At 45.7% G+C, this 16,539-nt stretch overlaps 1 protein-coding gene across 3 annotated transcripts in view; it reads right to left on the minus strand.

Annotated features, from left to right (window-relative positions):
* Window positions 1–16,539, minus strand: part of Syndig1 (synapse differentiation inducing 1) — a 138,275-nt gene that overhangs the window by 19,446 nt on the left and 102,290 nt on the right. The window contains exon 5 of one of the 3 annotated variants that reach the window (XM_087188619.1): window positions 2,561–4,834. The exons of the other annotated variants lie outside the window; for them this stretch is intronic. Coding sequence (XP_087044745.1) covers window positions 4,679–4,834 — 156 coding nt within the window. The 3' untranslated portion in view covers window positions 2,561–4,678. Of the gene's footprint in view, window positions 1–2,560; window positions 4,835–16,539 lie in introns of those variants that run through there. 3 annotated transcript variants of the gene reach the window in all.

The following is a 16,539-nucleotide window of genomic DNA, read 5'->3' on the forward strand; positions in this document are numbered from 1 at the left end:
CTCCATTGACTGACTTATATTTCTTTTTAAAAACCATACCATTTAGTGGCTGCCCAGGGCTCATAGTGTGCACTTAAACTCACCAAGTGTAAGGATGGCACCCTGCCTCACAGGTCCAGCGGCTTCCCTGCAGCAGAATGCTGTCTACCCTTCTCTAATACCTGTTGTCTCTTTTCATTTTCCCACATGCACTCTGGCTAGTACTGCGTACCCAGTTATTGTCCAGATAAATTAAGAGTAAGACTATATTTCACTGTGCTTCTTCCTTTCTTTCTTTATGTAGTTTCAAGTTTCTACCTTGGATCCAAGTTTCTACCTTGGATCTACATAAAGATCCAGGTGTGATAAAAATATGATGAATGTTTAAATTAAAAAGATTATAGTAAAAGACACACTACATTACTCTCCTCACTTCAAACACACTTTCTGCATGGTTCCTGCCACTTTCTGAAGCAGCTCTGGAGTCTTGTTTCTGAGTGTCTTCACTTGCTCTGTTGTGGCTACCTCCATGGTCATCTTAACTTTGGGGAGGAGCTACAAGTCCCTTTGTGGCAGATCTGGTGAATAAGGTGGATAAGGACACAGGATCATGTTTTTATTTGACAGAAATTGCAATAAATGTTTTGAATCAATTCAGGATGTTGAGGCAATTAAGAAAAAATACCCACGAAAGAGGACTTCCAGAACTGCTTCAGAAACTTGCAAAAATGATGGGGTAAGTGTGCTGGAAGTAAGGGGGAAGATTTTGGGGGACATTCAAGGAAATGTGTCTTTTGTTGTAATAATTTAAAAAATTTTAAATGTAAGCATTCATCATAGTTTATGATCAGGCCTTGTATTATTTTCCTTCTGCCTGAAGAATTTCTGTAGTATTTCTTCTGGACTCAGGTCTACTGGCAGTGGGTTCCCTCAACTGTTTGTATGAGACAGTGGTTCCTCAGCTTTTGAAGGCTGTCTTCCCTCATGAGCAGCTCTAGGCTGCCAGGTTTGTTGTCTATGTGTTGCCTCCCTGCCCTGCAGCATCCTGAGATTTCTGATGTCTCCTGTCACCTCAGTTCTTGTCTCCTGTAGGTCAAGTGGCTCCCTACCCACCTCTTTTGGAGACATCTGTCTTCAAGATTTTCTCTCTGCTTACAGTTTCCTACAGTTTAGATATGGTGCGTCTAGGTTTTCCTGGTTGCTGTTTGCTTTGTTTTGTTCTCATTCTTCTTGTTGCTTTCTCCCCTTCTCAGAACCACGGTTCAGCACCCAGGACCTCACAGTGACTTCTCTAAACAGTTCTCCAGTGGTGCTGGTCACATATGTGGCTCCTCTCCTACTGTCCCACTGCTCTTGGGCTTTGTGTTCTGTTGCTTTTCCTCGTCTTTTCTCTCTGTGTTTCATTCCGCCTCCTTTGACCCATCTCCAAGGTCATGGATTCTTTCCTCGACTCTACTAAGACGTCCTGTGAGGCCCACGACAACATGATTCTGCATTTCTGTGAGGACTCAGGTCTGCAGCAACAAACCCCATCAGTTGGTTTTTATTTCTAACATTTCTTTTTACAGTTTTCATCTCTCTGCTGACATTACCCATGTTCTTACACAATGTTTGCTTTCCACGAGAGCCTTTAGCGTAGCGATCACAGTTGTCTTCCATTCCCCATCAGTGGGAGGATTCCAAAGTCTGAGCCAAGGTTGAGTTTGGTTTTGCTGATCACCTGGTCCCTTCAGCCATCTCTGACTTTTCAACATGTTACAAGATTTTGTTGAAGACAGACAGCTGTCTGGTGTGGGGAGTAGGGTAAGGTAAATAAGCCTTTGCTGTGAGAATTCATGTTAAAGTGGTGAGGAGTTGGAACATATTTGATATTTATTGTAGTTAGGTCCCAGAAGCTTCTAATTTCTCTAATGTCATTATTTTTGCCTTCCCTCTTGGCTTTGGGGCTCCCTGTGTACTTTTCTACAAAGAGAAGAACTTAAGCCCCCAGCCTAATCGAGGTTTGCTCTCTGATGGTAGAGCAGAGGAGGGGAGGTCCTTGGACCATTGGGTGAAGTCTCATTCTTTGGGGTACACAGTGGCCTTGGGGTGCACTCCAGAAAAAGATGACTTCAAAGACCTTTCTCCCTTTTCCAGGGTAGAGTTTCCCCGTCAAGAGCATGGTGAGGACAACTGCTTCTACTGCTAATGAAGAGGAAGGAAGGAGATACCAGCAGATCAGCCAAAAGCTAAAACCAGTGACAAAAGGGTTGGAAAACACCTGAGCAAGCAGAGAGCAAGCTTAGGCACACAGCACCTCAGCACAGCTGGGATGGCGCGTTTGTAATGGACACTTTCCAAGAGAACCTGCCGGAGTCAATGCAGCCAGGTGCCAACCCACCAGCTCCAGCCTCTGTGGCACAATGCGCTTCCTTAGGGGGCAGTAAATGATTCACTTAGAGGGCACCAGTGGATCTGATAAGCTTTCCTGGCACTTTACCTTCCTTTCCTCTTTCTTTCTTTCTTTCTTTCCTTCTTTCTCTCTCTCTCTCTTTCTTTCTTTGTAATTTTTATTAGCCCATCTTTTTTTTTTTTTTTTTGGTATCAGGGGATCGAACTCAGGACCTTGAACTTGTGGGCAGGGGGTGGCACCACTAAGCTAAATCCTTGGTCCTTTATTAGCCCATCTTGTAGTGCATAGTGGCCACATCCCTGAGGGGAGTTGGTGCATGCGCACAACATGTCTCAGTTTTCTGCATCCTCTCCCCGCTTCCTCCTTCCATCCCTTGGCCCCTTTCCCATCTCACCTCCCTACTTCCTCTTTTCTATCATCCGTTTTGCTCTCAGGGTACCCAGTGGCTGAGCTGGAGGTGAGCAAAGGCTTCAGGGCATCTTTGGCTGAAATATTTCCCCTGCTGCCACCCAGACATTTGCAGGACGACTCTGCCTTAGCTTCCCTTAGAGTCACTCAGAGTACTGCCTGCCAGGGCTCAGCCTGGCCAGCCTGATGTCTGCTATGCTGATTGAAGAGGTGCTCAGCCCGGTCCTCTCTGTGTGCCTGGCTGGAGCTGTTCATGGACGTGCTAACTTTGGGGTAAAAGCGCCCTTTACCCTTTACTGGAATAATGCCACCCATGCATAAACTAGAAGGCATTTTAGGTCTCAGAAGTCTTGTTAATCTGAAAGAGGATATTCTTTCTGGGTAAAGTATTTCAGAAGGAGTTGTCCTGTCATCATTTCCCCGGGGATCTGAGAACAGATGTGTGGTATGCATCATTCTCCTCTGTCCTGGGAACACAGAGAGCTGTTATGATTCCTTGTCCCCATGTCCCCACCTCTAATGTCCTTGTGTCATCCCCACTGCCCTGACTAGCAGAGTGTCAGAGTGACGCTTGTGGCTCCAGGGTCATTGGCTTGTGGGAGCAGCTGCTTGCTATGACAAGGCCCCAGATGGCCCAAGGACAGGTGGCCTGGGCCCTCCCACTGACACAGCTTGTCTGAATCCCCGGCTGGTCACCAGCACAGGGTCCTGAGCAGAGGGTGATGACAGCTGCAGGTGTCCTAGCCTCTGGCTCTCAAGTCACCCCAGCCTTGAGTCTCACCAGCAGAGGTCCCAGATGTCACAGAGCAGGGTCAGACCATCTGAAGACATCTCCCCAGCCTCCAGCTCACAGCGTGAGCATCACACAAGGGCTGCTTCAGGCTGCTAGGTCTGGGGCTGTTTTGCAGCCATTACCAGGTTGCTGTCTTCAAGAAAAACCCAGGCTTTATCAGAACACTGAGAGTAGGCCTCCCATGAGATCCTGTCCCTGTACAATAGGTAGGGAGGACACAGATTGTGGCCGGAACTCGGCAGAAAGTGACATGGGCTCATCCTGACGTGGGACCCACCTCCTCCTCGAGTCTCCCAGAGCAGGGCTCTGAACCTGGATTAGCTATTGGGCCATGTTAGACTCTCAGACCTCAGTTTTCTCATCTTCAAACTTGAAAATGCTCCTTGCCTCACACAGAGACTGAGCCTGCAAGGCTCTTTCCTCCCTGATTTTGCACAAGATGTCAGGCAGGGCCATGCAGCACGGGGGCTAGGGCACAGCCTGTGCTGGTCACCATCCAGGAGATGCCCCCTTCCATCAGGGGAGAATACTGAGGTCCATGGGCCACACTGTGTCTTTGCTCACTTCCTGTCTCCATATCACAGTACCTGGGTGTGGTGATTGGTGAAGAATGGAGGTGTCATGGCTCACATCTCCAGAGGCTGGGAAGTTAGATAGCATGGTGCTGGTGCCTGTGGGTGAGGCCTTGCTGTGGCCTGATGCAGCAGAGGTGTCACATGGTGGGATGGGGCGAGAGCTTCACTCTCTTCCTCTTTTTATGAAGCCATAGGCCACCTCAGGGCCCCCATTACAACCTCCTCCAGCACAGTGAGCTCCTCGGTGCCCAGCTTCTAACATTGTCAACATGTGACCCTGGGGATGAAATCTCCAACTCAGGGGTTTTGAGGAACAGAGTCAAACCATGGTAATGATTATGTAGTGAAGACACTGTGTACTTTAATCCTAGACATTAAAAATATAAAAAAAGTCTGCATAGAGTTCTGAAACCACATGTGTATGCACAGCTTCGCATGTGTGAAGATGTGCTTGTGCACATGGGTGTGTGTATGTGCACAGATGCCTGCTTGCTGTTGCCACACGGCTCCCTTCCAGGAGGTCCTCTGAGATCAGAAGGTGTGGGCAGCAGGGGGTGGGGAGGCGGTTTCCTGGCTTCTTGGTTCTGTCCAAACCTGTCTTTCCCTTCGCTGTGGCTGCTCCTTGGGAAGGAAGTCAGTTTCCATGCTCCTGGCCAGAAGTCGGTTTCTGTGCGCCTGCCCTGGCCCCTGTAAGAAGCAAGGCCGAGGATGTTGGGTTGGAGGCTGAGCTCTGCACCTGCTGCTCTTCCCCTGTCCCATACCCTCCAGGCAGTGCCTGCCACATGCAGAGTTGCTCTGTGGTCAGGTATGGCGACCTCCATCCTGCTTGTCTTGTTGCTTCCTAAGTGCTGGGGATGCAAAGGGGCTGGATGAACAGGGAGATGCTGCCCTCTGGTCTTCTTCTTAGCAGAAACATGAAAGAGAAAGGACTTCGCCACACAGTGACCATCAGACACAAGGCTAAGGGCCCCGTGTCACTGCCCTGCCCTGGGGGGGATGGGGTGCACAGACACCTGGCCGGGTCTCTCTCACCCTGACTAGAAATCCTGGGACACACGAGTTGAGGTCAGCCAGGGTTTCCCCGGAGTCGGACTCCAGGCCTGACAGGCTCACTTCCCATTCCTGAAGCACCACGAAGATCCCTGCCACATCCCCATCCACTGCTGGCAGCTGAATGCAGGAGGTGCCCCCACCTCACCAGAGTCTAGGGGTGACTGCTTTGGCAGCCACTTCAAGGATGCCATGTTCTCACCCAAGAGTCTGTGACAGCTAAGGAAAGACACACATGTGGTTCCCTCTATGCCTCTGACTTGTTTCTTGTTCCTGTGTCTGCTGGGCAGATGTGGAGGTCACTGAGTTATAGGAGTTTGATGTCACACACAAATGCACAAACAAACACACTGGTGCATATGCACACAAGGTGCAGGGAACGAAGATAAAAGGTAAAAGACTCCTCCAGGAGGAAGAAAAGGTCGCTGTGGTTATTTTCAGGGCCTAAACTATTCCATTAGCTCATTAACTCAGAGGGCATTAGCGGTCTGCACAGCGGGGAGGGGCATTTTAACATGGCACATCTTTCTCCCGCTCTGAAAGATGGGAGTAAACACAAAGGTAATGAAACTCCCTGCAATGAGGTCTTTTTCTCCTCTGGCTTTGTAGGTGGCAGAGGGGCAGGCTAAGGAAAAGTCTGTGGGTCAGCGATGCCACAAAGAGCAGGAGAGCCAGGACAACCCCGGTGTGGGCTTCTCACTACAGAGATGTTGCAGGTCCCGCTTCAAGGCACCCTGCCCCCCAGGACCACCTCCCTGGGACTTAGTTACTGATGAGTCTCTTTCCCCACCTGGGTGCTTTGGGGCAAGGAAGTGGTCACTGCAGAGGTGGGTCCTCAGGACAGTGAGGCCACAGATGAAGACCACATGTGAGTTCGAGGGTGCAGCACCTCCTGTGACTCACACCCTGCAGCAGGTGCAGGGTGAGGGACAGAGGTCCTCCCAGCCCCAAAGGTGATTTGGAGCTGGAGTCCCACCTGCTCTTCAGCTCAGTGGGGTGGGGGCAGTCCTAGAAAGGATAAGGGGTGGGCAGAGGGACATGCACTCCAAAACACCATGCATCACTGAGCATGGCAGTCAGGATTGTGATCCCAGCACTCTGGGAGGCTGAGGCAGGAGACAGGCTGAGGCAGGAGAAGTTTGAGCCCAGCCTAGGCAACTTAGTGACTTAAGGAAGCTCTATCTCAAAATAAAAAATAAAAGGGCTGGGGATGGACTCAATGTGGAGGCTCTGCCAGGTAGGTGAGCACAGGGACCTCAGTGGTCTATGTGGCGCTGCCTGTTTCTCCCAGGTTGTGCTGGCTGCATTTCTCATGTGTCACTCATTCTCCCTGTGTGGCCTGGAGACCAGGACACTGGGAATAGTGCTCTTCCAAGCAAGTCCTTTTCATTCTAGTGGTTGCTGCCTTACTTTACACTGATCAATTGTCAATCAACAAACCAAGAGAGGGTATTTGTTATGTTTCTTTACCAAGCTGCTCATCCAAGGCACTCGCTCATGGCTGAAGGGTCTTGTCCTGTGGCTCGAGTCCTCCAGGAACTGCACTTGGCAGCACTTACCCACACCCAGAGGCTGTCCCTCTCCATCCAAGTTCCCTGAGCAGCCTAGCTCCCTGTCCTCTCTCCCTCCAAATCCCACTTGACATCATTCATGTGCTGTCCTTTAGGGTTGGATTTAAGCTGAAAATGTCCAAGTCCTTTCTCTGTAAGCAGGGCTACAGGGCACAGCAGACCCTAGCCGCAGGGGTTGAGGGGCTGACACAGAGTGGGTTCTGTGGTGGGCACACCGGGCATAGAGTACACCTAGAAGCCTGAGGTTGGATCACTACTGAGTCAGGGTCCTCTTCTGGGGGTCACCAGCAGGTCTGAGTCACAGGAAGCCAACTGCTGGGCCAGCTCAGGATGTGGCTCTGTGCAGGTGACAGATGAGGACAAGGAGAGGTTGTGTGGGTGAAAGATGATTCTGTCCCTGTTGTAGGCAGAGCCCATCCCCTCCTGCCCTGCACACATGACAGCTCTGAGGGCACCAGACGGCATCCTCATCTTAAATCCAGAAGGCCTAGGAAGGCCGAGTGAGCTGCCTAGGGCTTCATGGCTGGGAGGAGATGTCCCCAGGGTGGCGCCCAAAGTCCCAACCAAGAGGACCTGTAGGTTAGGAGCAGAGCGCCCTGTGTCCAGGCAGGGTAGAAAAATGAAATCAAACAGAGCAATGATGCTCTCACATCCCAGCCCACATGCAGGGCTTCTGGGCTCTGAATCCGACATTTGCTCTGCTCTGCATCTGGGATTCATAGAACTCTCACAAGAGGCAGGAAGGAGGGACCCAGGGAGAGGTTTGGGGCACAGCTGCCTTCCACTCACAGAAGTCACACATCAGAGACGCTGGCCCCCATCCTGTGTAACTGTGATATGTCGTCAACTGGCGACTCCTTGTCACCGCCCCTGGAATTGGCATGTTGGGCTTGCACCAAAGTGGTGTGTGCAGATGTGTGGAACCACACTCCACTGAAAGGGGCCCTGGGATGCTGCTGTCTTAAACATCATCTGACCTCAGCTTTTAAAAACGTTTTTCCCTTTTCTTTCCCTCCTTTTTTCATATTGAGTGGGCGATATGCTGATGTTGTAGCAAGGTTTGAGGGCAGCACATCCACTTAGGGGTGTGAAAACCTGATGTGCACAGGAGGCTCTGAGCCAGTTCTTGCTCTGAGGAGCAGCAGGGGAAGGTGCCCCCACCAAGCTCAGCCTGCTGCCCCTGCATCCTTGGCTCTGTAGGGACTGCTGGCTACTGTGGCCTCATGCATGGCTGATAACTGTCCTCTGCCACCAGGGCTGTGGCTTCTGTGACTTGAAGTGCCCATCTCATCACGTGGTGAGTGCATGGAAGCACCTGGGTGTCCTTTCTGCAGGAATCCCTCTCAGTGGGCCATCCTGGTAGTGTTGGCAGCCCGGTGGGCGCATCCCCTTGAAGTGACCTGTGGTGGGTGGACAGTCACTCTCAGGTCTCATTGAGAGGACAATATGGACAAAGTTTCACATGGTTTCTGCATGGTTTGGGTAGGTTTAGGTGTCTGGGAAACATTGCTATGTCAGCAGCTGTGGCCATTGATCCTGACAGGTCAACTTTGTGGGATTAAGAAAGGCCCACTGGGGCCAAAGTGTTGGTCTTGGGTGAGTTTGGGGATCACAGAGGCCTGGGCTTGGGCACAGCATGTGGTCTCTGCCCCTTGCTCTCTGGTGCACTGCTCTTCTGCTTCCTGGCCCACAAACACTGCCATGCCCTCAACATGTGCTAGAGCTTTCTCCTTTAGCTGTGGGTGTTGGAGTCTCAGTGGCAGGAAAGCTAATGAACATAATAGCCCAAGATGCAATTTCCTGGCTAAATGCTTTCTGGGTGGATAATTTGTTGCACATTGATTAGAATTCAGTGAAATATACCCCAGAAGAAGCTGCTGGTGAGTTACTGCTTGTGGCAGGATCAGTGCTTGAGCCACCTCCATTCAGGAAGCAGGGATGCCCAGGATCACACTGTCATGGTTGCATCTCTGGTACTTGTGGAGCCCCAAGGCTTGGCTGGAGGCCACTTGAGCCTGGCATGGCTGTGTGGTAACGCCTGGCACCTCAGTGACTAACCAGGACACTCTTGGCCAAGTGTGCATCCTGGGCTCCAGCCAGGCTGGGCTTGGCACTCACACAAATGGCATGGATCATGGCCTGAAGCCCAGGGCCGAGGGCCCAAAGCAGGAGCTGCTACCCCTGCCCCTCCAGGTGCTGCTGGGTGTGCAGAAGGCTTCAGTCTTCAGAGACATAGGCAAGACAGGCCGGCAGCTCTGCCTCCGGAGGTGGTGTGGTTTGCATCTACGATGACCCCAACAGCTCCTGTGTTCAGAGGTGGGGCTTTTGGTGATTGGACCATGGCGGTGCCATACTCATCAGTAGATTAGGTGACTGATGAACTCAGAGCTGAGTGGGCTGTTAGGAGGCCCAGTCTGGTGGATCAGATGGGTCACTGGGGTGTGACCTAGAAGGGTGCATGTCCCTCCTGGCTTTTCCCTTTCTCCCTGCTTCCTGTTGCCAGGGTGTGAGCCACTTTCCACCACAAGACTCTTCCATCATGACATTTGTGCCTTGGAGCCAGCCAGCCATGGACTGAATCCTCTAAAGAATGTGAGACAAAACAAACCTCTTCTCCTTGAAGAATTGTGGGTGTGAAGTATTAGGTCTCAGTGACAAGGAATGCCACTTAGACAGGAGGCTTACTGCACCCTTGTAGCTTCAACCACACATTTTACAGAGCAGAATCACATGTGAGAAATGTTCCCAGGGGCCACCACAAATCCAGAGGAAGAGTGTGCAACTCAGTACAGTGAGATTCCAAATGTTTGGGGAGCGCATGGATGCTGCCCTTGCACAATCAATATGAATGCTTTCTCTGCTACAGCCACATGATCATAAAACCAAGACACTAATTATTGAGACATTGCCTCATCTGCAACTAAAACAAATTCATCCAAAATGTCTCAGGGGAAAAACAAGACATGATGTATTTGTTCATTTATTCACCCAAACAAGTTACAATCAGGGTTTTAGCTACAGCATGGATTCCAAAGGGGAGAAAAAGATTAGAAACCTCATTTGTCTTGGCTGCCACAGGTCATTAATATTTATGAAGAATTGTGCAAATCCAGAAGTTTCAAAACAGCTGTCAGACACTACAATCAGCATATTAAATATGCATACAAAGAGAGAGAGAGAGAGAGAGAGAGAGAGAGAGAGAGAGAGAGAGAGAGAGAGAGAGATGACCTGGTGACTTTGGTGAGCACTAAGTGGCTGCTGCACCTCCTCCTGACACAAGTTCAAATATGCCCATGCGATGCAGTGCACAGGGCCATTCTATCCCCCTACCAATGTTTTCTACCTGATTTGTTTACAAAGCCATTGTGGTTCCTGCACCTGGCTGGGGTCCTGCAGCCAGTTCCATTCTTCACCAATCCTCCATTTACCTGTTGCCACATTAGGCTGGCGAGTGTTCCAAATCACCTTCCTAGTCAGAATCATTGTTTCTGCCTCTCCACCCTTCAGTCTGGGACATCCTCCCCTCCTCTTCTCCCTGACTCTAGTAGGTTCATGGCTTCATCAGGCAACTTCCACCTGCTTGCCTGTTCTCCATGATGAGCTGTGCTGATTCTGCATCAGCTCATGCCTAACAAATCCATTGTGGGTGGGATTCAATTTCCTGTAAACCTGAGGACACTTGAGAATAATGTGATAAGACAGGAAAATGGCAGAATGGTGAAGAGTAGAGAAACAGTCTTTCCGAGATTTGGTGTCCAGACACTGGAATATAGAATGTGAGGAAGAGAAGAAGGAGGGAAGTGAGTCCCTGGGACTTAGCAAGGATCTGAAGTGAGAATTGGAGCCCATGGAGGGAGCAAGGAGAGAGGCATCAACAAAGAAGAAGGAGCTAGCAAGTGGCATTTTCTCCCTGAGCCCTGACTTACTGAGTGGGAAGAATGGCTCAAACCTGCAGATACATGGTGACTACTGGTGATCTCAGAGGCCTCCACGGAGAGACACATCAGTGGAACAGAGCAGTGGATGCAGTGGACTGCAGAGGGGGCTGAGTTATTTAGGTTCAGATGTCTCCCAGGAGAGGGTGCTTGGCCAGGAGCCATCTTGGAGAGGGCCCAACTGAGCTCAGGATGCAGAGCAGCTCTGGACTGACTCCATAAGGGTCAGGTGAAATTGAGTTCAAATCACCAGGAGGTCTAGGAGCCACGTTCAAGCCGGCAAGGAGCCGAGTTCAAGTTGGCAGGAGGAATAGGGAGTGTTGCAGGCTGAACAAAACCAGTTCCAGCTTCACAGACAGAAACCAGCTTGAGATTCAGTGCTAAAAGTGCAGCCTTGGGCAAATAATCCACTACCCAACTGTAAATTTACCACTTGCTTGTTGGGATTAATCAACATAGATCTGGGCTCTGTGTGCCTAATCTGTCTACCACTGACAGCAGAGACACCTTTTGAAGTTCCCATTTTCTTCTTTTTTTCTTCTTTTTGTTTTTGTTCTGTTTATTCTTGATTGTTCTTGTTTTTATATAAGTGTGAACATTGTCTCTAGTTTTTTGTTGTTAGTTTTGTTCTGTTCTGTTCTTGTTTTTATTTCTTCCTTTTCTCTTTCCCTCCTGTCTTCTTCACCAGTTTCTCAATGTTTGTGTAATCTTCCTTTGTTCTCCAGCCTTGCTTCTAATCTCTTCCTTTTCTTCTATTTCTCTAATTTCCTTCCCAATCCTTTTTAAATTTTCTCCCCTTAGGGCAAAATTGTCCTGAGGGCATATTTGCTCTATACAATTTTCTGGTTTGTCTTAGATTTTGTTATACAACCAAATCTAGTTCATATGGTTAAAGGTGGCAAATTAATAGTTGCCATAGTTTGTCATTTTCTAGGCTGTGTTTGATGCTATTTTTATCGCTGATTGTACTACTTTAGTCAAGGTGACATAACTGTTCTAGTCAGTTGACTTCCTGGTATGCCAAGACTGGGATTGCCTAAGGGTCATAAACAATACTATAGGCCAGTGTCAAAGAACTAGGGGGTAGGCCAAATAGCAGGCAATTTCTCTCCCCCAATAAATTGAAGACCTAGGTGATAGATAAAATGGCCCTGACAACCCTGCATCTTACAATGGCCCCTGTCTACAGGAAATGAGTCACTCCAGAGGGAACAAAGACCTGCTTTTTCCCACCTCACCCCAAGTCATAGCCAATCATCTGCCACCACCACACTCCCCCAGCCCTTATAAACTTCACCCAGCCAATCCCTGGTTGCTGCTCTTGCCATTGTTCGAGACAGTCTGGCAGTTCTGTCCCTTAATAAAAGCCCTGCTTTGGGTGTTCATGTTTCAGCTCATTTTATTTCTCTCACTAGGATCTTGCAACAGACTCAAAACTCAAAAGCCAGCTACACCTGGAAGACATCTCTGAGAAGTAGTCATTTTCTAAGGATTCTAATTACTAACAATAAAGTTACTTTCCATATGCAATTTACAAGCATCAACCCAGGAGTTAAACTAAAAAAGAAAAAAGAAAATGAGAATGCACATAAGCAAGATATAACCCCAAACTTCCAGCTCACCAAAGGAAAACCCAGGGGGCAATGGGGAGGAACAATTTAAAACCCACTCACGTGGACTCTTTGAAGTGGTAATATTGAAAGTAACAAGGCAGATGAATGAGGCTCTAGAAAAAAATCAAATCAGAAATAGTTTCTCAAATAACTACAGAGTTGGTGACCATAATGAAAGACATGGTTAGTAACTCTAGAGCAGATACAGATAAAAAAAATAAAGGCACTTAGGGAAATGATGGAAACCATGAATGCCCAACATAGGAAAGAAATAGAATCCATGAAACAGATTCAAACAGATATCCAGGAGTTTAAAATTTCCGTTAAAAATATATGCAGCTGAATGAGCCAACATGAAGATAGAATATCAGATATAGAAGACAGGATTGTGGGCAGTGACCATGAAAAGAAAGATTTCTTAAAAATAGTGAGGGGACACAAAAAATTGATTCAACAGCTGGTAGACAATGCAAAGAAGAAAAACATAAGATTGATCAGAGTCATTGAAAAAGCAGGAGATAGTGCAAATGACATAAAAAACCTATTGACAAAAATAATGGCAGAAAACTTCCCAAGCAGGGAAAAAGAATTTGACATACAGGTAAGTGAGGCCTGTAGAACTCCAATTAGCCATGATCAAAAACCAAAACAAAACAAAACAAAAAACAACAAAAAACTACACCAAAGCATATAATAGTCAAGATTCCAGAAATTCAACACAAGAACAGAACATTAAAAGCTATTAGAGAAAAGAAACACATCACCTATTAAGGAAAGCCTATCAGAATCACAGCAAACTTCTCAACACAAACCCTTAAGTCAAGGAAGGCTTGGAATGAAGTATTTCAAGCCCTAAAAGAAAACAACCTCTAACCCAAATTGCTGTACCCCACAAAATGTCTTTCAAAATTGATGGAGAAATCAGATGCTTCTGTGACAAAGAAAACCTGGGGAAGTTCATGACCACCAAACCAGCATTCCAAAATGTTCTGAAGGACATTTTGAGGACTACAGCTCCATGAACCCCAACAGAATGAATTTATCAGGCAAGGCAAGCAATTAAATAGATGGGGAAAAAGGGGGAACCAAAACCAGGAAAATAACATGACAAGGATAAGTCAATACATGCCAGTTAAAACCATCAATGTAAGTGGTCTCAATTCACCAATCAAAAGAAATAGATTGGCAGAATATATCAAGAAGCAAGATTCAACAATATGTTGCATACAACACATTCGACTAAAAAAGAAATCATAGACTGAAAGCCAAATGATGGAAAATCATATTCCACGTGTCAAGAACCCCCACAAAGCAAGGGTACCTATTCTATTTGCAGACAAAGTGGATTTCAAGCTAAGATTGATTAAGAGAGACAAAGAAGGTCATTACATCCTTTTAAAGGGAACAATCCCAGAGGACGAGATTACAATAATAAATATATATGCACCAAATACCAGAGTACCCAACTATATAAAACAAATATTAATGGACATGAAAAATCAAATAAGCACTAATACAATTTTAATGGGAGACCTCAATATCCCACTGTCATGAGTAGATCAACTAGACACAAAAGAATCAACAAAGAAATATCAGAACTGAACAAAACTTTTGAACAAATGGACTTAGTAAATGTCTAAAGAGTGTCCCATTCCAAAACATCAGAATACACATTCTTCTCAGCTGCACATGGGATATTCTCTAAAATAGACCACATAGCGCTCATAGAACATGTTTAAGTAAATGAAAAGGAATTGAAATTATCTCATGTATATCATCAGATCATAGTGCAATAAAATTGGAAATCAATGTCAAAAGAAACAAGAACTTCATAGACACATGGAAATTAAATAACATACCCCTAAATAACCAATGGGTCACAGATGAAATTAAAGAACATAGACAGTTTCTACACTTAAACGATAATGCCAATACAACATACCAGAACTTGTGGGATACAATGAAAGCAGTCCTACAAGGGAAATTTATACTGGAGAATACTCATGTCAGAAAAACAGAGTGAGCTCAAATAAACAACTTAATGTTGAACTTTAAGCCTCTAGAAAAAAAGAGCAAGTCAAGCACAAAGCTTGTAGGAGGGATGAAATTATAAAGACCAGAGCAGAAATTAATGCAACTGAGACTAAGAAAAAAATACAATGACTCAATGAATCAAAGGGTTGGTTCTTTGAAAGATTAAATAAAATTGATGAAGTCTTAGCCAATCTTATCCAAAAAAGGAAAAGATTCAAATCCATGCAATTACGAATGCAAAGGGTGAAATCAGAACAGATCCGGCAGAAATCCAGAAGATCATCAATATTTACTTCTAGAACTGTATTTTAATAAGATGGGAAACACAGAAGAAATGGATAGATTTCTGGATACATATGAATTACCAAAGCTGAATCAAGAAGATATAAAAATTCTAGATACACTCAATGAAATTGAAGATGTAATTAAAAACCTACCAACAAAGAAAAGCTCAGGCCCTGATGGATTCACTGCTGACTTCTACAAGAAATTTAGAGAAGACCCTATGGTGCTACTTTTAAAATTCTTTAATGAAATTGAAAGGGTAGCAATACTTTCAAATGCATTCCTGGAAGCAAGCATTACCCTGATACCAAAACCAGAGAAAGATCCAGCCAAAAAAAAGAACTACAGTCTAATCTCCCTAGTGAACATAGACACAAAAATCCTCAATAAGATACTGGCAAACAAAATTTAGCAAATCATCAAGAAGTTTATACACCATGACCAAGTAGGATTCATCCCAGGGATGGAGAAATGGTTCAACATATGCAAATCAATAAATGTAATACACCATATTAACAGAGCCAAGGACAAAAACCATATGATCATCTCAATAGATGCAGAAAAATCATTTGACCAAGTCCAACCCCCATTCATGATAAAAAAAAACCCCTACAGAAAATGGGAATAGATGGTCTTTATCTCAATCCAATAAAAGCCATCTCTGACAAACCAACAATCAACATCATATTAAATGGACAAAACCTGAAAGCTTTCACTCTAAAATCAGGAACAAGACAAGGCTATCCACTATTACCATCCTATTCAATATAGTTCTGGAAACATTAGACTGAGCAATTAGACAAAGAAAGGAATAAAGATAGGAAAGGAAGAAGTTAAACTATCATTGGAGATGACATACTTCACATAGAAGACTCCATCAAAAGAATTCTAGATTTAATAACCAAATTCAGTAGTGTAGCCAGATACAAAGTTAATACTCAAAAATCCATAGCATTCCTGTATACAAATAACAAATTCACTGAGAGAGAAATCAGGGAAACAACACCTCTTACAATAGCATCCCCCCCGCAAAAGAATTACCTAGGAACCAGTCTAACGATGGAAGTAACAGATCTTTACATTGAAAACTACAATACTCTGAAAAGGGAGATCAAAGAGGACATCAGAAAATGGAAAGATATCTCTTGTTTTTGGGTAGGAAGAACCAATATAGTGAAAATGGCAATACTTCCAAAAACTGTTGTACAGATATAATGCAATCTCAATCAAAATACCAATATCATATCTCACAGAATTAGAGAGAACAATCCTAAAATTCATTTGGAATCAGAAGAGATCTAGAATAGCAAAAGCAATTCCAGGTGACAAAGACAAGGCAGGGGGCATCACAATCCTTGACTTGAAATCATACTGCAGAGCTACTGTGTTAAAAACAGCATGGTACTGGCAAAAAACAAAACAAAAATAAAACAGACCAGAGGATCAAGGGAACAGATTACAAGATGCAAAAATAACTCAAAACACATTCAGCCACCTTATCTTTGACAAAGGGGCTAAACAGCTTTACTGAAAGAAAGATAGCCTCTTTAATAAATTGTGCTGGAAAAACTGGCTGTCCACATGCTGAAGACTAAAAGTAGACCTATGTCTCTCACCATGCACTCAAATCAAATCAAAACTCAATCAACTCAACTCAAATCAAATGGATCAAAGATCTAAATATTAAAACAGCAATGCTAAATCTGCTGGAAGATAGAATAGGTAGATTTCTTGAAGACATTGGTGTAGGCAAAGACTTTATGAACAAAACTCCAATTGCACAGGAAATATCACAATCAACAATAGGGATCTCATTTTATTAACAACTTTTTTCACAGGAAAAGAAACCATCAACAGTGTGAAGAGACAACCCAGAGTGGGGGAAAATATTTTTGTCAGCTTTT

The sequence above is a fragment of the Heterocephalus glaber genome, unplaced genomic scaffold (assembly GCF_053883595.1).
Source record: "Heterocephalus glaber isolate CG9 unplaced genomic scaffold, H.glaber_assembly_v1.0 deba00001532, whole genome shotgun sequence".
Classification (NCBI taxonomy): Eukaryota; Metazoa; Chordata; class Mammalia; order Rodentia; family Bathyergidae; genus Heterocephalus; species Heterocephalus glaber.